Source organism: Colias philodice, chromosome 11, assembly GCF_061535455.1.
Source record: "Colias philodice isolate Cphi_HAF_F1 chromosome 11, ilColPhil1 Martin Lab GWU primary, whole genome shotgun sequence".
In the NCBI taxonomy this organism is placed as follows: Eukaryota; Metazoa; Arthropoda; class Insecta; order Lepidoptera; family Pieridae; genus Colias; species Colias philodice.
This window is the reverse complement of record NC_143096.1, coordinates 8,604,436-8,626,413: the sequence shown is the minus strand read 5'-3', so window position 1 is coordinate 8,626,413 and position 21,978 is coordinate 8,604,436. Positions and strand designations below refer to the sequence as shown.

The window sequence follows — 21,978 nt, the reverse complement described above, 5'->3', positions numbered from 1 at the left end:
CAGAAGAAAGATGAATTTGTTACCAAGTTGTGATTTAACTCAAAGGTACTTACTTGAATGATTTTATTTTTTTTTATACATTTACATCCTAACTAGTCGTGTAGACTTTTTATGCGTAATCATTCACTTAAATGTAATGATGCAACACATACATTTGAATAGTTATAATTTGAATAGTTATATTTTATTTTATTTTTATTTTAAGTAAGTAAATTATTATGAATGAGATATTTCCTAAAACTGCATTATCAGTGGTACAAACTCTTTTAGTGCGAAATAAGCTCTGATACGGAAAGAAATAGATAATATATGACCGCAACTTTAGACTCATTCATACTCTAGCCTAGTATCTGATAGGCAGATGAAAGTCGATTTCCTGTGGATCGTTAGTTTAGTTACAGTTTATGATAATATAAGCCCGAACCTATGCGCTTTCCGTAAATAGGAAGCATTACCTACTAGAGAATTACTGAATCCAAAAATGAATTGAGTTAAAAATATTGGAATACATATTTAATTCATGGATACTTTTTCTGATATTAACCTTTTGAACGCCAATGACATCTATAGATGTCATGCGCAATCGTGCCCTGTGCGCCAACGACACCTATACATGCCAAGAAACAGATCATAGATAAATACAAAATAAACATATTAAACCTTTACTTTTACGTGTTTTATTTATACAGTTTATGAACTGAATCCCCAGTTATTACATAATTGTACACAGTAAACAAAATTGCCAAGTAGTTATTCAAATATTTGATGACAAAAAATAACTTAATTAATGGCTAAAAAAGCATGTTCTCTCGCGCCAATGACATGTATACGTGCCTACTAGTGATGTAGTGTAATATTCAAGTAACTTCATTAAAATTTCAGCGAAATTACTCTAATTCGCTTAATTTTTGTAATAACTACAAAAAAATATATAAGCTTAGTCACTGAGAAAAAAGGTAAATACTACATTCTTTGGTATAATACCATATTGTCTATATTGTGGATATTGTTGATTTGAATATTTTCCTTTTCGCCAATCATGCGCATCCCTAGCACAGTATCGATATGCAATCCCTTCTGCGCCATTGACATGAATAGATGTCGGACTCAAAGAGTATACAATTACTACCCTCCCTAGAGTATATTTGTTCTGTGATTACTATAGGTAAATTAGGGAAAGCTGGCATGTTCACAGTACTCACACTTATGCAATTTCACTTACAGTATGTTCAAAAATAAATGCGATCTAGTTTCATTTTAGACTTGAATTGTAAAATGGGTGCGTTGTAGATATATATATATGCAAATATAATTACTTATGAAAGCTCTCATAATTTACCAATTAAAATTATAATTTAAAAGTAAATCAATTTATGAAGTTAATTATTTATTCTAATAATAATCAATTGGATAAAAGTATTAATAATCATTCAATTATCAAATAAAAATTAAATTCCTGACTTTGGTCGAGTAAAGATATCTAAGAAATATTATATTTGTAGTAAGTACGTAATACCTACCAATACGCGCTAACAAATATGTGTTACATGTTTATTGTATAATTTTCACACTATTGGTTTTAAACTCAAACTCAAACATTTATACAATTAGACTTCTTCTAGAAGCACTTTTGAATCGTCATAACAGTTTAACAGTTTTAACAATTACCACCAATTCAGAAAGCAGTATCTATAGAGAAGAAGAAGAATCTATTTAATCATAATCGTAATCTTCTACTTCACTGTAACTTTCATCGCTCGAAGAACTCGATGTTTCGTTGTCGGAATTTCTTAATGTTATTATAAATGAGTCAGTGTAATTATTATCTACTTTTGGTTCTAATTGAATATAATATTTTTCCTCATGTTCTCGCGTCTTTCTCCAAACGTCACTAAACATATCCAGACTAATAGCATTTGCTTCCTTTCTAAATAATTCTTCCACAGTTTTCAAGTTAAAGTTCACATTTTGTGATGCTACTTTCCCTTTAATTATGCCCCATAGTAACTCTATTGGGTTGAGTTCTGGATGGTATGGGGGAAGGCGCAATACACTATGTCCATGATCTTTGAGGATTGCATCAAGTAGGTAAAAATTGTGTATAGTTTGGCTTATTTTTTTTAATAATGTGATAACTCTGATTATTAATTAGTAATTTGATTTTTGAAAAAAAAAAATGCCGATTTTAGTCAAAATTTATATTTTTCTAAAAAGATCCTTATCATCCAAATTTCCACCTTGGTGAGAAAAATTGACATTTCTAATGAAAATGAACAAAAAATTAAATGATTTTATTAAATACTGTAAAATAGTCTATAATTCTTCCATTTACTGTATCACAAAATTCTTCATAGATTTTTAGATATTCGTACTACACCAATTACATCACCCTGTATTTATAAACAATTGCAAAATATGACACATACATAGGCCGGGAGATACTGACACAAAATTTCGGGTCATTTGTAACAGAATGGCGGTTCTACAGAGGTCTTATTACGCAATGACTAAAAGAAAAATGATGGTCAGAACTCAGAACGCTGGTACCGGCGGACTAGTCACGTGGGCGTTAGTCGAACTCGTCGGATAAATAGCGAAAGTCAAACAATTTGTAACACAAAAATTTTAGAATTCACCGATAGCCCATAAAAAAGATGTAGGCGGTAGTGTCATGCCATACTTTTCCGGTGTAACTTACAGCCCCCCATACCGACGCGATGCGTTGATTAAAAAAAAAACAATTCAAACATTTGTACCAGGCTAACTTTTGCACAGGTAATCATCATCGTGCAGACATTTACGAAAATCACCATGCCATACTTTTCGGACGATTCCAAATGGCCACCATACCGCCGAAAATCTGCAATAAAAATTTTTTTTCGCCAAACAATTTGTACCAGTATTGCATTTGGATTTTTGGAGAGTATTTGATAAAATGTGACCATTATTATATTTGCCATACTTCTAGTAGGGGGAAAAAGTGCTGCCATACTTGAAAATTAATTTATTCGTCACGTTTCAAAAATACGACTGTACAATACGTAAAATAATTTTTTACAGTATGGGATCATTATATTCTGTTTGTTTGTATACAATTCTACCTAGAAAAAAATATCGCAGATTGCAAACATGGGGCGGATGATTGTAAGACTTAAGCCAAGACGTAAAAAAAAATGAAAAGAATTGGCGATTTGTACCAGTACGGCATTTTTGGAAAGTATATGGTGCAACGTGACCATTATTATATTTGCCATACTTTTAATAGAGGGAAAAATTAGTGCCATACTGCTACAAATCGTTCAAACTACGAATAAAATCTTACAATAAGAAAAAAATCTTATACACATTCGCCACCTCCCACAGGCATTATCACACTTCTATTTATAATCATTCAGGAGTTGTTGAAAAAAAAATGTAGGGTGGTACAAATCGTTTGGCGAGAAAAAAAAATTCAAAAATTTGCAGATTTTCCGCGGTATGTCGACCATTTGGAATCGTCCGAAAAGTATGGCATGGCGATTTTAGTAAATGGCTGCACGACGATGGTTACCTGTGCAAAAGTGAGCCCGGTACAAATGGTTGAATTGTTTTTTTTAAATCAACGCATTCACGTCGGTATGGCGGACTGTAAGTCACATCGTAACTGTATGGCATGACACTACCGCCTACATCTTTTTTAAGGGCTATCGGTAAATTCTAAAATTTTTGTGTTACAAATCGTTGGACTTTCGCTATTTATCCGACGAGTGTGACTAACGCCCACGCGACTAGTCCGCCGGTACCAGCGTTCTGACCATCATTTTTCTTTTTGTCATTGCGTACTAAGACCCCTCTAGACCGCCATCCTGTTACAAATGACCCGAAATTTTGTGTCAGTATCTCCCGGCCTAACATGTACAATGTGTAAATGTGTTGACGTTCCAGCTCTTCTTAATATACCTATACTCGGACTGGTGACGTCGTAAGCGCGTGCCGTGTTGTTAAGTGCGGAAAGTTGTAAAAATATTTTATCGAGTATTGCCGAGAGTGTGAGTGCCTTTATTAGAATATTCTTATGATACAAATTGTCGCTATGTCATATCAAAATATGGTAATTGACCTAAATAGGTACCTACATATAATTAGTATTTGTAATAACTCAAGTATTAAACTAAATGATTGGAAAATAAATATATAGTTTTAGAGCTATTACGCACTGTCGACCAGTCGCCGGCGACTCAGTCGCCAGCGACTGTGACTTACTATAGTTTAAATAGGGGCTTGCGCACTTAGTCGTCAGTCGTCCAGGAGTAAGTCCAGTCCAGTCCAGTCCAGTCGACAGTGCGTAATAGCTCATAATGCAATTCCCTTATAGTTGTTTTGATATTTACAAATAAACACTCCTCAATAATACCTATAGTTCATATAAACTTAATAAATAAACTCGATAAGTTATAATAATATACAGCTACACATCCCTAATCAGAAGCGAGAGATTATAAAAAAAAGGATGGTTGCCCGCGCCATTGGCATGTATACATGCCAATGGGGCGTAACTGATAGAGAATAGTGCTGTAACTTGCTGCAATTTTATATGTATTTTTGTATCTCAAAAGGTTGATTTTTTTTGTTGATAGTTGCTATTTAATGTGGTCTTAAGTTTTTACAGTAGGAGATGAGGTTAAATAAATATTATTTTTGTGTTATAAGCTGTTTATTCAAATATTCAGACGTGAATTATTATGTTTATCGATAACATCTTGGAATCCCTACTATTTTCAAGGTTATCTCATTGAATTTGTGGCTTGGCGTGGAGGGCACGGCGATGCGTTTTTGCTCTGGCGGTCAAAAGGTTAATACGATAAAATGAGTTTTAAGTAGAAATTCTATAACGATTCTGGTTTTCTTGATAAGACGTTGGTCATATGCAGACTACTACTCCTAACCAAACTTCAAAGTTAGTTCGCCACTGAGGCATACAATGACGGGTCCTTGATAAGCTTAACCTCCAATATAACCTAATTTATACGCATAAAAAAATTAGATATAATATGGACGGATCACAAAACCATCCAAAACATTTTGAGTATTATCTAGCTCTCAGCCAGCGGCTTCGCCCGCGTAGTCAAAGAAAAACCCGCATAGTTCCATTTCCCGTGGGGTTTGTGTGATTTCCGGGATAATAAGTTGCCTACGTGTTATTCTGGGTCTTCAAAAACCTGCATATAAAATTTCATTATAATCGGTTCAGAAGTATTTGTGTGAGAGTAACAAACTTCCATACATACAAACTTTCGCATTTATAATATTAGTAGAATAAACATGTATTGGAAAGGTTTGTCAACTTGATTCATTTAAAATATGTGGAAAATAGAAATACCATGATTAATTTATTTCATTTCAACTTCTTGGTATCTGATCGCTTGCTCAAGCGACTATTCATCGATTATTCGTTTGAATAGACCTTAATTATGTGAAGGCGTGTGAATGCATCAAATACAATGCCAATACTATGAAATCTGATTGGCAAGCTCTGTTTTTTAATTGTATTATAGAGTTTAAGGTTACAATAAAACACAAGTGACTTTCTAAATATTTTATTGGCCACAAATACATATGTAGCAATAGACATTCAGATTGTAAAATGAATAAAATACACATACATAGACATTTCAAGTTTTAAGAACTTCTTGCTGCTTTTTCACAATAGAATACCAGAAACAGTAAAAATATTGCTTTGAGACACTTTATTCAAAAAAAATGTAAGTTCGTAAGAAGTGAAACTTCTTTATGACCTTATTTTATATCTTGTTAAAACGATATGCTATCCCTACTCCGCTGGAGAAAGTATACGTCGAATCACGCGTGGTAGGAATAAGAAAAAGATGGCGCGTAACGGAAAAATGTCATGCGTAACGAAAAAATGTTACACTAAATTTTTTTCCAACCCCGATAAAGAAGTTTCACTTCAATAAAATTACTGCAATTGGTAAATTAATTTCAAATTCATATACGGCAGTTTCTTAACATCTATTAGTTATATTGATTATTTAGGCAATTATGCCGCAAGTTTTTCCAGTTCCTCGAAGTATTTGCTGTCGTCTTCAGCTAGTTTCTCTAGAATGTCGTCAGGTTTGGTTGTGGGGAAGCGTTGTACCCACGACGCTATCATACCCTCTGCGGTGGCTGGGTAACGTTTTAGCTCGACTTCATCACCTGGAAATATTTGATTTTTTATATTAGTACCGATATATTTTTATATTTCAATTTACATAAATTTCGCGACCTTATTGCAACTACTGCAATTTTATCTATTGATAATAGTTATAGGAAATTCTAACATTGTGTTAGCCAGAATTTTTTTTTAACTATTGCATAGCTTCTATCGCAGGCCTTGAGCGCGGGGAAAACAAAACAAAAACCTCACGCTTTCCACTCCGACGGGCGCGGAGGTGTGGATTGAAGGCATAGAATGCAATAGCTTACCACGGCAGTCCCCGAGTGCCAGACGTCTTTTTTCACAAAATATCCTACCTTTAGCCTTAGTATTCGGCTGCACGAAGATATTCCGTGGCTGCTTATGCATCAGCACTATATCCCGCCACTTGCCCCAGCGGCCCGCCAGCCGGCTGTACTCGCCGAACAGCTGCTCGCCCGCCGCCGCGTCACCCGTTGCTTTTATCGTTTGCAGTTTTACTAGGAACTCGCCTGCGAAAGAAAAAATCAAAAAAATTTAGAAAAAATTGGTTGTCTGTAAAGTCGGTTTACTGGCGATAATTGAACGTGACAACGTCCGATTGTGCTTCTTTGTCGCTCGTTCCGCGCTCTCGCTTGCACTTCCAGCCTTACATGGAACGCCTCAGAGCGAGGTAACGCCGCATGAGTCATGTTTTTTCGTGCGTGCAGCCGGCTCTATCGAATTATAAGACGTTGTCACGTCAAAAAATTTAGAAAAATAAAAGTTCTTAGGATGGGCGCAAACGGACCATCGACCACAGCCACTAGTGGCCAGCGACAGCCATTTGACACATTTTTTCATACATGTATTTTGTCGCGGTCACTACTGTGGTGAGTGTTCGCCACAAGCATACGTATGCGGTGAGTCTATACAAAACGCCACGAGCCCATATAACTGCGCGGGCTCGTTGTTTATTTGTTCCAACTTTCTATGCAATGTGACCAGAGTCATTACAGAAAATAAATTATTTTTACGATATCAAATATAAATATTTTAAACCAATCTTGTCGCTGATAAGGAAATAAAGAAGTATTTTTTGTAATTATTAGTTTGGTTTGATATACATAGTTTTATTTCATCAAAGAATATACAAAAAGCTTATATTTGTCGGATTAAAAAGGCAAATTTATGTTATATTTTTAAAACATTTAATACATATTATAATAATTATTAATATCACTCACCAATAATTCTCTTTCCATCAGTGGGAAGGCGAGTTCTATCAAGGGTCATCAGCAGATCCTTGCCAGGTTCCGTCTCAGTGATTGTGAGCATACCGTCGCCTTCCAATTCGAGGAGTCTCATCAAAACGAAGCGAGCTCTGGCGTGCGCCTAAATTGATGTAATAAAAAAATATTTAACAGGAAATGGTTGTTTTATTTCATTATTTTATGTGAATTTTAAAATTAGGAAGACTTAGAATTAAGTTATTTTCAAAGCGATTAAGTATCAGTTTGACGTATACAACAAATACAAAAAAATACTAGGCTGATATGTTTCAAAGCAAACTGATGTTTTTATTAGTACAATAAATTTCTAGTAAGAATTTGAAACTTGAATGCAGTTAGTATTTATACTAAATTACTTTGAAGGTGCTTTGTAAACTCAAAATGTTTTGTGCTGCTTGAAATATTCTTGCGTGTATTGTACTTATCTCGTATTATTTTGTAATGTGCCACAGTGAAGTAAGTACGCAGCTAGTTAACCCATTGAGCCTCGATCGGCCCGATCGCTCCACGACATAATAGATTTTCTATTGTGTCTGTGATTCCGGGGCCTGAGTTATTAATAACATAAATATAAATTAACACAAACCTGAAGCCAAGTAGAAGTAGATGGTTGGTACATTTCCGTGGCTTTGGCCGCGCCGTTCCACAGCAGGCTGAGCCAGTTCACATACATCACATCTTGCGCCTCTTGCCCTTCATAGCCGAATATTCTTGAAAAACAATGTTTTTTTACAATGATTCTCTTAATAATTTTTATTAGGATTTATGAACTTCTATTAATTATTGTGTGTGATCGCCTCCTTGGTACAGTGGTTGACGCGTGAGCGTAGCACCGAGGGGTCCTGGGTTCGATTCCCGGTGAAGACGAAAAAAAAAAATGTCTTGGTCTGGACACAGAAGGCTGATCACCTATTTTTCTTTAAAGAGAATCGATCAGTGAAATAGACGTATAATGCATCTGCCCCTTACCCCACTAGGGGACATGGGACTTCACTTTTATTAATTATTGTCTGTCTAGTGCGTATTTGACTCATTAATTTGCAACAGTGATTTATTTATGAAATCAAAATATGTGGCCTATGTCGTCCATAATAGCAGATGTATTTAAAAAAAATAGTATGAATGGATTGCCAGACCTACAAAGAATATTGATCAAAGATTGTTCTTTGACATTGTCTGGCATCAGTTTGACTAAAGTTAAAACTAATACAATTAGTGAACAGGCTTATAACCTTACTGATCAGGTATGCTAACCTGAAAGACCGCATCTACGCTTACCATCAGGTGAGATGGCGGTCAAATGCCTGAGCAGTGTGTTTTAAAAAAATTAGATCTAAAAAATCTACAATCCTAGCCAGGAACCACTACACAATTCAACCTGTATATATTTAACTCTGCTCCGCGCGGTTTCACCCCCGTGGCTCCACTCCTGTTGCCCGTAGCGTGATGAAATATAGCCTATAACCTTCCTTTATAAATGGGCTATCTAACACCGAAAGAATTTTTCAAATCGGACCAGTAGTTCCCGAGATTAGTGCGTTCAAACAAACAAACAAACAAACAAACAAACTCTTCAGCTTTATAATATTAGTATTAAGTATAGATTAACTCACTTCAATATCTCCGTATCCAACGATAGGTACAGTCCGACGGCTTCAGCGCGACACTCTTCGAAAGCGGAGCCGAGCGTTGTGAACTTGCTGTCGTATGTTTCACCTTCCGTGTACCAAGATTCGATTGGTTTGCCTATTGAAATAATAATATAATAAATAAATGAAATAGATAATGATTTAATAAATAAAATAAGACGTGTGGCACTCGGGGAATGCCGCGGTAAAGCTATTGCATGCTATGCCTTCAAGCCACACCTCCGCGCCCGTCGGAGTGGGGAGCGTGAGGTTTTTCGTTACGGAATTTCTCGATTCGGTCCCCGCGCTCAAGGCCCGCGATAGAAGCTATGCAATAGCTTAATAACATAAGGGCATTTGTGGCACAGTTGTGTATAAAATTTATAAAATAACAAGTTTATTAATTCTAAAACTTTAAAAAAATTGTTGATCATAAATTTAATGAAATTATGGGATTGAATATAAACTTATGCCTCAATCTCAACTTCTGACACGACACTTTTTAAATACAACTAGCGGTCCGCCCCGGCTTCGCCCGTGGTACCTACATGTTTAAACTATCCTATCTCTCAAGTTGGATCGAACTGCACATGGTGTGCGAATTTTATTATAATCGGTTAAGTGGTTGGAGTCCATTGAGGACAAACATTGTGACACGAGATTTATATATATATTAAGACTTACCGAGACTACAAAAAAAAATATGTATATTACAAATAATAAATTACCTGTAAGAGGGTTCTTAACTTTCTCTTTATCGAAGTTGAATGTGCCATCAGCGTTTTGCCGCAACAACTTCCCGCTGCCGTGACCGAGGAGTTCATGTAGACCGACTTGGACCTAGCATTAACAAATACAACATAAATATTAAATTGAAAGTACATACTTATTTAAATTTTAAAATTAAAACATTGGGGATATCTAAGATTTTTAGGGCCGATTTTTCAATCCCTGATTAAAACTTATCCGTCCAATAAAGTATTACACGAGAATAAATATTAAAATGTCACGTAAACTGTCAAATACGGGCAATTAGAATACGTTTTTAAAATGGTAGTTTTATACGTTATTCGACGAATAAGTTTTAACCAAGGATTGAAAAATTAGCCCTTAAAATTTTAATTTAATTATTAGTAATACATAAATTATAATTAAATTACATACAAATTAAAATCATACAATTAAAAAAACAAGATTAAAACCATTAAAATTATCCATTATCATAATTATTATATTGCATACTATGTAAATTTGCCCACCGCTTAAGGAATGGACCGTCTACTTTCTCAATTAATGTCTTCAGAATACCATTGGAACTCTCACGCATTCTCTTCATCATAGATGCTGCCCTTTTCCTCATTATCGCGTAAAAATCGTCGGTCTGGCAATTTGCAAACATCTGAGACGCGCTACAGAAGCGCGGAAGCCCCAATAGTACCCTAAAGCCATTATTATATTGTACACGTAGGACATTGTAAGCCCGCTGCGTAAAAGATAGCCATAGGCTGCAAGTATAAAATGTTTGACAGTACGCTTTAAATAAAGTAACTTTAACCTGTGGAGAACAACGAGCAAATTTCCGTGCTAGCATATTGCAGCGGACTGCCAATGCCCTACGCTCCCTCTCAATATCTTGTATATCATTCATATCTTCTGTCACAATATGCCCTAGATATTTAAACTCTACTACTTGTTTAAGAGGACTGCCATTAATATACACAGGTGGTATGTCATGTACAGGGACTCCCTTACTTTTAAACACAAGAAGTTCGCATTTTTTTACATTATATACTAGACCATGAGAAGCTAAATATGACTCACAAATTTTAATGAGCTGCCTGAGAGCACCAATCGATGGACTCACCGATTCACAGACCATATAATCCGCGTAACTAAGATTATTTATAGTTAGTCCATCGATAGAACACCCGATACCAGTCTTGCTGAGTTCATCAATCAGCTCGTTCACATATATGTTAAAAAGTGTCGTAGACGTCAGGCCGCCCTGTCTAAGGCCACACTCCAATACATATCTATCATTAGACACTTTGATAAATATGGAAGTTTACATTCGATGATTTGAGTAAAAAGTAGATTCCAATCGCAAAATATCTAGTATAATAGCACAAAAAAATAGCACGTAGCAGTGGTAACATAATCTGTCTGTCTATTAACCTCAAAAGCAGCAACCCGGTATTTTTCCAGAAGCTGTGTATCGTCATCAGAAAGGAATGGTATGACAGACTCCTTATACGCGGCCGGGATCACGTTACCGAGAGATACGTTTTTGAAACCCTCGTTTTGGCGGATTTCATCATCTGTAATAAAAAATTATTTTGTTTTTGTTTTATATTTATATATGAAGAAAAGAAAATGATATTTAAAACGAAATTAAGTATTTAAAGAGTTAATTCATTATTATTTAATAAATGCAATCTTTAACAAATAATAATTTGTTTGAAATAATAATCTTATTTTCTGCGCGAAATATAGAATTTTCAAATAGAAAGTAATATCTACCTACTTAAATAAATATCGCTAAAACATTATTCTTTCACATTAATAATAACCTTGAGTTTTATCTTTTAATTACTCATCTTCTTATACACCACTAGTTTTTAATTAGTACAAAAACTTTAAGGACATATTAGCGAATACATTATTATCATATGTATGATGTAAGAATTACATAATATCGATAAATAGCAAAGATATAACCATTTGTTTATTTAAGAAAGTCTCACTAAAATCATAGACACATTGCAGAGTTCATTGACTTATTCGTTGATAGTATTACCTAGCCTTGGACAATAAAATGAAACAAGACATGTAGGTAGTTACTAACTTTATTTAGTTTAATTCCTAAATTCAAATCTCCCCTTCATAGGTACTTCATCCAGGCTTAGGACCGGCATAATTACTTTTTACAATAAATTAAATAGGTACGTAGGTATGTAATTACAAAACAAACAATATCAAAATAAAATAAGCTATTCTGTATTGAAAGAAAAAACGATTTTGGCGTATTTAAGAAGTTAGAATCAGCTCTATTTACGATACCTAATCTGTATTGAAAGAAAAAACGATTTTGGCGTATTTAAGAAGTTAGAATCAGCTGTTTTTACAATACCTAATTTGTAATGAAAGAAAAACGATTTTGGCGCATTTAAGAAGTTAGAATCAGCTGGTAGGTATTTACAATAATCTTAACTAACCTTACAAGTATTTCAATTGTCCTTTAAAATGTCCACCACCATTGTCAATACACAGACGTGAACGTTTTATTAAATTGTTTTTTAACGAGAGAAGTAGGTACGTTTTTTTGTCTTTTCACTTCATCCAATATGCGCTGTTTTAATTGTTCGACACTAACCGGCTCACTTTTGTTCACTTAATTTCACTCCACAAAAAGAGGTCCAAGGGTGTGAGATCAGGTGAGCGAGGAGCCCAAGCTGCAGGCCCGCCTCGACCGATCCACTGACTTCCAAACTCCGCTGTGAGAAATTCATGAACCGCAGCGTTATTCGACATTCGTACTACGTTGAGGATCCTCTTCAAAATACGCTAGTACATTACACGAAAACATTTTGTGACAACGCCTGATGGTAAGCATTTACCACAGTTCGTACATTTGGCGATCGAGCGTTCGGGACTCGGGTACTTCTTATCTGTACATACGTACTGCTGCACTCGCATTTTCTCCACTCAAAAAGAACGCACAAAGCATAAGTACATAATCCCGTGATGTGAATTGATATGACATCGTACCAGGAAGAACGTAAACAAACGCGACGAAAAAAAGCAAGTTTTCACTTCCGCTAACAATTTGGCACTGTTTGTCGCGTTGGAGCGGGGGGCCGTTGGGGTGCGACGCGGGCGCAGGCTGCAAAGGGAAAGGGGTGGCGGGGTGAGGAATGGCGAGCGACGCGAGTTTGCCGGAATTTATCAATGGATCTGTGCGGCGGACCTACTCAAAATCGTACGCTAGAAAATTACAACACAATACCTAGTGTGGGTCATTGATTAAATTATAGGTTTAACAATTTTTACATATTTATGTGGACAATTTTGGGACATTTCTGTTTGTTAGTGTTTTTAATTATTTCTTACACAAGTATGATTGGTTAAAGATACTTAACACCCTGTAAAATTTTTTGTACTGATTAAAAACTAGTGGTGTATATAAAAATGAATCGCAAAATGTGTTGGTAAGCGCATAACTCGAGAACGGCTGAACCGATTTCGATAATTCTTTTTTTATTATATTCCTGGAAGTACGAGGATGGTTCTTATGTAGAGAAAACGTAAGCATGTACCACGGGCGAAGCCGGGGCGGACTGCTAGTTATAAATACAAAATTAAGACAATGATAAACGACGGAAAAACTACAATATATAACAAAAAGGTCTCTTACAATTAGGAATGTTAATGCCAGCAGGAATGCCACTTCCCGAGAAGGTCAGAACATCTAAGCTGGTGAAATCCGGTTTGAGGAAGGTGTCCTTCTCTAGGTCTTCACCCCAGGGCAACAACTTGATGAACCTCTCAGCACCATCGACAAGGGTTCCAAACTTTTTGGACATTTCCTTGTTAACCATCGCCACGAAACCTTCGAATTCTCCACGCTGGCCGCTTGGATCGCGATATGTTTCGATGAATCCTTGATATCTGTAATTTAGGGGATGTTATGTAGGTAGAATGTATCGTTAATTGTAATCTTAATATTTGAAGCAATAGAGAATGTAGTGTGATGTATTTTTTATTACATTTTAAATGATGTTAATATAATTTAAAATGTAATAAAAAATACATCATAATGTTATAGTTCTGAATATTTTCAATTTTTCAGGTACAATACATTTCCAACTGCTTATGAATTTCTACCGATTTCCATAAGTTACTGTGGGTACAAAAATAATCCATAGGACAGACATCTTGAAAGGCTGAAATGACAAAGATAAATTTTATCAATTTCGGAATTAATTTACAAGATACTCACGTTTCAATAATTGGTCCTTTATCCTTGATCCAATATCTGCTTCCCTCTTTATGTTCATTCAAGTCACCCTCGTTGAAACTATTCACATAGTGTTTGAGCATATTCTTTTCATTGTCATTAGCTGCATATTCTATGGTCTTGGTGAGATTATCTGACACAAGTTTGAGGAGTGGAGAATAGTCCCCTCGAGTGACTTGGAAATAGGCCCCTTTGTATTTTTCCTTATCCATAGTGATTGGAGCTTTGGATGATTTCTCAACACTCGCCAGGTGTATTGTGTATAATGGCACTAGAAACGAAAATAGGAATAGTGATTCAGAGTCAATTTATATATTACCACATTAATGTAATTAATTATTACCAATTTATTTATATGAATAAATTAAGATTTATTGAACGATAAATAGATAAAGACTCCAAAGTAAATTTTAAATAAACAAAAAATCTTACATCCATCATCAGCTGTAGTTTTAAATGTCCGACAGATGTAAGCCTCAATGCGTTTTGTTTTCATCCAATCATTCACTAAATTAGAATCCTCCTCAGTGCAGTTGCTTGAAAAATATGTTGTCACACCCTAAAAAAATAATAATTTAATTCTCTAACTAGTAGCACTATTAGTAGCACATTTCATGTCATAGCGATTGGTTAGTAAAAAAAATAATTCAATTTTTTGTTTATTCTAATAATTTCCTGACAAAATTATCTACTACACAAATTTTACAAAGAAAAAAAAGTAATAACCTTATCAGCTAGACCCAAACTGGTTAACCTTGGAGCAATACTGTAAATTGCATGGTGCGTGTTTTGCCAAAGTTTTGTGATATGGGTTGTATCATTTTCATAGGCTTTAGAAGATTTCACAATCAATTCGAATGTGGAATCAGGCAGATTAGGAATGAATTTAGTGTCGCCAAATCCCTTGTAGTTACCACTGTTGGCAAATACTCCACCTGCATAGACTAAAAATGCCTGAAAAAAAAAATACAGAAACTAGTTTTATCATCTTTTATTTTTATCAACTATTTCGATTGGTTATGTATTTGTAAAACCACATAAAAATGTTATACAGGATGTGGTTATCTATTGTTTTCTATGAACTAGAAAAATGATATATGATAAGTTTCAAAGTTCAATATTACAATAAAAAAATGTATGAGGGAAAAAAGATTTTTTACATGTTGTTAATTCTGGTATAAATAAGCTACAAATCATACTGATCTATTGAAGAAAATTTTTATACTATAAAAGTATAAAGTACAATAGCATATCCTTAATTTTGTACTGTATGTAATCCAGATATACCTAACAAGTAACATGTTGCAAGTAGCAACCTTGTATTTCTAAGATATGTGATACCCAATGTATATTGTGACAAATACTTTAATGCCTAATTTATTGAATGGATTTGGATGATGTAGTTTGTGTACCAAAATATAGTACACATCCACACATGAGCCGTAGAAGTACTTGCTTTTTTCAGGGTTGTACACAGGTGAAACCAGGTATTACAGTTTTAGTTACCACTTCTTTTTGGTAGTATAAGATTGAAATACAATATCCAATAAATTAAAAATTTAATTATTTTACCTGAAAGTCATCTTCAGAAACTCCAGCTTTACTACATGAGTCTTTCAATTCTTCTATTGGTTCTTCCAAAAATATTCTATGCAACAAAGAAAAGATCTTTGGAGATTCAGGGCTAGTTTGCATTAGTACAATAAGGCCTCCATTCCATGCAGCCTAAAAAATAAATAAATATTATATTTATAATTTTTATTACATCATATTTATAATTATATTTATAATAAGTATTAGATATTACAAACTCAGTAAAGAGGAATTAATGAAAAAATATTTAAGACCAAATCTAAAGGCAATACAAATTAATATATTTTCATTGTAGAAATAACAAAAATGATTACCTGACTTAAATAATGTGCGTAAAGTTTTTCCTGTTTTGTTAAATTCTCGAAAGCTTGTGAACTGTCTAATTCAACAAATCTTTGATTGTTGGGAAGTAAGAAATTAGATTTATCCATTGCTAAAAAATAAATGGATTTAGTAGGTATATAATTGACAAATACAGATAGACCATGTCTTACAATCGAATTTTTATTACGAAAATTACGAAAAAGTCCAATTCAATTTACAGAAGCTTATTTTTGAATAGACGCGGTAGTCACTATTATATTTGATTATTGCCAACACTCCAGATGTTTACATTACTGTTAGAAATACAAAAACGAAGAAATAAGTTTTGGTACTGACCCTTGGTTAATTTTAACGGCTGATTTATATTTCATTGTGTAGATTTTACGGAGAAACGATTAAATCTATTAAAAACCAATGAATCAGCACAAATGAGCCGGCTTTTGTATAGGTTAATAACAGATCGAAACATTTTCCTTGAAATCATTGAAAGTATATATACAATATATCAATAAAATTTCTATCATGTACTTACTACGATTTAGTTATTCAATTAGGATATAATACAAATTGCCAAAACTTAGTGGCTGATACAAGAAATACTGAAAATAATAAAATTTATATTGATATCTGAAGCTAAATCAATGAATCAGTAATTGTCAATGAATATCGACAGGGCACAGATGACTGAAATATTGTATTCCTCTATATTACTATACTCTTTGATTGTATTACAAGTCGTATTGTCCGGAACCAGAACAAACAAAATGTGTCAAGTCATAATTTTTGCACTCTGTGGTATAATGGTAGGTATACACCTACGGTATACACGAAAAACAACGCCACGAAAGCAGTCCCGTAGATGATGCGATGTCAGCCTTATGTCAGCGCCAAGGTCAGCGCATAAAATAATGTCTCCAGTAATCTTAATATATATAAATCTCGTGTCACTATCCCCGTTTTCCAATTACAGAGCATAATGCGACTCAGTGCCGCACAATGCCGAATTAGGGTGCACTCACACACATCAGTCACCGTCAAGTCACCGATGACGGTTCGTGTACGTATCCACAAACACCAGTCACCGTCATGTTGTCCGTCAGTCACGTCGCCGGTTTGACTGAATCATTGAACACATACATCAGGTTAGTCAGTGATTAGACGTGTGTCACGCTAGAGAACATGTAGCAATTATTGACGGTAGCACGACGCTGACTGAACTGAGACGTGACGGCACCGGGTGAGTGGGGATAAAAGTATGATACATGTTTGGAAAGATTATTTGACGTGCCTGACCGGTGACGTCACTGATAGATTTCGTGCCGGCGACTGTCGTGTGGGAACAGAGTCATACTAGAACTATTGATACATATTTTTTTTTAATCCTGTCCGGTGACGTGCCGTGACGGTGACTGATGTGTGTGAGTGCACCCTTATGCTGATGCTTAATTGGAACGTGAAACGCACCAGCAGGTTGCGCTAAGTTCAATGTTGAAAAAAAAAAAAGTTCATAGAGAATAATGATAAGAATTTTTTAGGAATAACCTCAATAATGTGTAAATAAAGTGGTTTACATAATAATTTGTTGAAAAATATTTACGGTTATTTTAAGTAATTTGGATTGTGATTTTTTCATTAACATTTTTTTCAATGTTTGTACCTTCATCCATACTTATATTTATTTTTTTAACACAATTTGAATTAACTTTGATTATTTCGAAAAAACTACAATGAAACGAAAGCTTTAAATTTTTTTCCAACAATTAATAATTACTAACGATAAATCGATTGCACGCATCAATTCACGCGCATTACTTTTTCTAGTGCTCGATTGTGCGAAGCGTTGCTGTAGTTGGAACATTCAACGTTAAGCATTATGCCGCATAATGCGCTCTAGTGCTGTAATTGGAAAACGGGGAATGTTTGTCCTCAATGGACTCTTAAACCACTTAACCGATTATAATAAAATTCGCACACCATGTGCACTGTGCAGTTCGATCCAACTTGAGAGATAGGAAAGTTTAAACATGTAGGTACCACGGGCGAAGCCGGGGCGGACCACTAGTATTAATATAATTCAAATGCTCCCAGTGGTGGGGAAAATACATATGATTTAAGGTTTCTGCATGGTTTCTGAGTTTCGCATCATTGTTTGTGATGAGTATAATTTTTTTTATTTATTTATCAAGAGAATCGTAAAGATGAAGCTGGTACAACCAGTTACTTTAATATACATTATACACACATAAACACTGATTGTGGATATTTTGTATTGTAACCGTATGCCGCTCAGCCATATTATCCCTGGAGCTGCACTGAGTCATTGTCCGCCAACATAATTATATAGAACAACCACGATATCAACACATAAAAAGAACCAAAGAGTAACCTAGTACCTATATTATATTGTAAAAAAGAACTCATAGGTACCGCCACAGGGTACCGCAACATTGGTACATACTTATTCAATTTCAAGTAAGAACAAGGGATTTCGTTGGTAAATTAAGGTAAATGGTGCAGCACTGATAGTGATTATATTTAATAATTAAATTTAATTTAATATCTCTTTTGCCATTTTTAGTCAAAATTTATAGTTTTCTAACAAGAAATGAAGATCTTTATTTTCTACTAGATTTCCACCCGCGATTTCACCCACAAAGATTGTAATCGGTTCGGTAGTTTTTACGTGAAAAAATAAACATCCATCCATCCATTTATCCATAATATTAGTAGGATAGTAGGAAGTTTCCCCATATGAGAGAAAAATTAACAAAAAAAAAATAGAAAATATAGAGAATGATTTTGAAAGAACATTGACATGAAATATTTTGAAGTGAAACTTCTGCACGTTGATAGTTAAATTTCAAGGTCACATCATGCCAATACCGTCACGTCATGGAGTATAGTGATGATTTTGGTATACAGAATCTTGCCAAGAAGCTTATATCAAGCTAATACACTGGAGATTTCAGTATGAACATTAACTTGTTACAAGAAAATATGACCTTAAATGACGCCTGTATGTTTTTTATCACTTTCTTGTTACAAAGTTCATACTGAAATCTCCAGTGTATTAAAGTCCTTTCCACCTAAGATGATTTCTGTGACACATCGATTTTTGACACGTGTAGAGATGTCGGTTACTGAAATCGTATCAATTGTTTCCGATAATCGATAATATTCTATATGGAAATGAAATCGATTTGAATAAAGTACCAAAATGAGTTTTTTCGGCATTTCGCCAACAATTAACTAAGGAAACTTAGCAAACAACAGCAACAAAAAGTCAACAATAACAATTAGTAACAATAACAGAATACCACGTAAAGTATCAATATAAAAATGCAACTTGTATACAAGGCTGACGCACTCGTACAGACGATTGACTCGATTGACAAACGATCACAAGATGGGCGCTAATTATATGATTTTCCAACTCTATGATTTTTCAACGATCCATTTCATGTAGGTACACGAATTGCGTAGGTATTATATTTTTGTGTTATTTTATTTTATTTTTCATTATATTAAACTAAACAATACTGTTTTTGATTTATAAGCTTAAGATGTTTCATTTTTATATTTTTGGTAATAATGCCGCCATAAAAAAAAATGTGTGCGTGTACTAGTGTACACACGTAAGAAGTGACCTTCTTTATGACCTTAATTTTCAAATAATAATTTACTAAGTATAGCAACTTTACAGAAATACGTCGAATCACGCGTGGTAGGGATAAGAAAAAGATGGCGCGTAACGGAAAAATGTCACGCGTAACGAAAAAATGTTACACTAAATTTTTTCCAACCCCGATAAAGAAGTTTCACTTCAATAAAAATATTATGCACTAAAATTATTTTGACTTTTTAAACATAAAATTCGTATTATTCGGAACACGATGAAGTGTCACAGGAATCATCAGGTGAAAAGGACTAAATATAAGCTTCTTGAATCTTGTCAAACAAGTTGCCAAATAATAACGTGTGCTTGGTACACGTGCTCTTTTTTATTTTGTAATATAGACCTTTAAAAGAGCTATTTAAATCTTTCTTTTACATTATCACAAAATTATCATATTTTTAGATAGTTGTACAATACTATCAGACTTTGTTTATGTGTTCATGTGTGTAATGTGTAATATTGGTGTAATTACATATATAAAATCTTTAATAAATCAAGTTCATAAACAAACAAACATATAGGTAAACCAGAATCTGATGGCAATTAGGGAAATCAAAATTTTAAGTGTGCAACCCTAGGGAAAATGGACTGAACGATCTTGATACTTCTTATTTTTTATTTTGTCCTCAATATCATTAATCACATTACATAAGTGGACAATACTGTACTTAACCCTTATTAAAACGCTGGGAGCTATACTTCCCACGTCTCAGATTGAAGTAAATCGTGTTTTATTTTTATATGCTTAAACCTAATGCAGTGTAATATTTATCTACGCAATCTTAACATTTTAGAGAACTTTTTTTCATGGAAACACTTTTCAGAAAATTATTACATGTCATGGTAAACACACGTCAAAGTCAGGTGACGTGATTTTGCAGCCGAAAATGACCGTTATTTTTTAGTTTTTGGTGTAGTGCTCAAAAAAAATTAGATAAGTAGATTTGAGTTCTAGCTATGTAAATTAGACTATATTACGGTTGTGTGAAACGTAAAAATATGCCCAGAATCTTTCTTTTATACCTTGGTAGAGTCGATTGAAATTAAGTCTTTAAGTGGGAAGATATCATCCCAGTGTTCGTCACTGCACACGACATTCGGAAATTTTATATATAAAATCTGTGTGTCTAAAAAATCTTTTTTAGTTGGTATAAGCAACTTATTTATTGTTATTCGTTATTTCCTGATCAGATAATTAGAAATCTTAACTCAATACATTAGTATTTACCTATTGTTTTTATTTTGTTGTAGAAAAATGCCATTTTTATGTTGAAGTCATTCATTTTTCAATTCCCGAATTCTTCCCTCAGTAAAAGAAACTTGCATTGATGAGTACTTTCACCTCCTTTATAAAAAAACTTGATCTTTATAATTTTTTACGATAACATTAAATTCACAAGTGGAGTCAGGGCAACTAACTAGTGTTTTAAAATATTGATGTCTGGAGTGGACACTGGGAGCTATAGTTCCCACCTTTCCAAACTTTTTACAAGAGAGAACAGATGACGGGTTATATACTTCCCACCGAAAAAAGGGTACTTCCCCCCCACTAACCCCTTTTTTGTGTGTATTTTTGAAATCTACGACCCAAAATTACCCAGGAACGTATCTTACTTTTTTGTTAGCTCCTCCACAGGCTCGCGTTTAAATAAGGGTTAAATGAGATATCCACTAATATTATGTAGGTTACTGACATGTATATTGTATAATATACATATTAGTTTTATATTGTGTATATTAAAAATATTATTATTTACACATGTCTATATTTGTTTAAATCATTATCATTGTGCCATGTCAAAATATGGATATAATGATAATGCAGATCAAAACTAGATTGCTTATAATTTTTTATAAAATAAAACAAAAATAAAATAAAACTATGTTTATTTTCGTAAGTATTAACAGATACACACATTATAAAGTTGACTTGGACAGCTTAGACTTGACGAATAGCCGTATTGGAAACTCCTGTAATAAGTTTTCATAAAATTATATTGTAATCAACAAAAAATATTATAGTTACCTACTTATAATATTTTTAATTAAAAGTATCAAAACGGGTAAGTCAAATTTACCAATAAAATCTTCAAAATTGAAAATTGTTATGTTTCTGACCCTTCTTCATCGAATATTAATTTTCTATACACATTGTAAACAACACCTCTTGCTTGGGATCGCAGCCGCTTTTTCGACATGTTGGAAGATTTTTTACACAAAATCCTAAAAATTATTCATTATTAATAAAAATTGAAAATCTTTTATTTTATAAATATAAATATGCCATCAGATTC

At 33.9% G+C, this 21,978-nt stretch overlaps 1 protein-coding gene across 2 annotated transcripts; it reads right to left on the bottom strand.

Moving 5' to 3' along the window:
• Positions 1 to 5,560: 5,560 nt before the first annotated feature.
• Positions 5,561 to 16,701, bottom strand: DppIII (dipeptidyl peptidase 3). 2 transcript variants are annotated; one of them, XM_089701030.1, is made up of 14 exons: positions 16,541 to 16,701; positions 15,999 to 16,117; positions 15,664 to 15,816; positions 14,818 to 15,045; positions 14,524 to 14,650; positions 14,074 to 14,362; positions 13,489 to 13,742; positions 11,250 to 11,392; positions 9,803 to 9,914; positions 9,060 to 9,192; positions 8,033 to 8,156; positions 7,402 to 7,549; positions 6,514 to 6,687; positions 5,561 to 6,195 (listed from the first exon to the last, which is right to left on the bottom strand). In XM_089701030.1, exons 2-14 carry the CDS (start codon positions 16,113 to 16,115, stop codon positions 6,038 to 6,040), a joined length of 2,160 nt encoding a protein of 719 aa, XP_089557156.1. In that variant the 5' UTR covers positions 16,116 to 16,117; positions 16,541 to 16,701; the 3' UTR covers positions 5,561 to 6,037. The 2 variants fall into 2 exon arrangements, with proteins under 2 accessions (XP_089557156.1, XP_089557158.1); XM_089701032.1 differs by lacking the exon at positions 16,541 to 16,701 and adding an exon at positions 16,345 to 16,492.
• Positions 16,702 to 21,978: the final 5,277 nt, after the last annotated feature.

What these genes read in the sequence shown, in the direction of transcription:
- DppIII (XM_089701030.1), bottom strand. Translation starts at nt 16,115, where the DNA reads ATGGATAAATCTAATTTCTTACTTCCCAACAATCAAAGATTTGTTGAA. An exon ending in ACGCACATTATTTAAGTCAG is followed by an intron (nt 15,817 to 15,998) that starts GTAATCATTTTT and finishes TTTATTTTTTAG; the next exon opens with GCTGCATGGAATGGAGGCCT. An exon ending in TGGCATTAACATTCCTAATT is followed by an intron (nt 11,393 to 13,488) that starts GTAAGAGACCTT and finishes TTTTTATTACAG; the next exon opens with ATGATGAAATCCGCCAAAAC.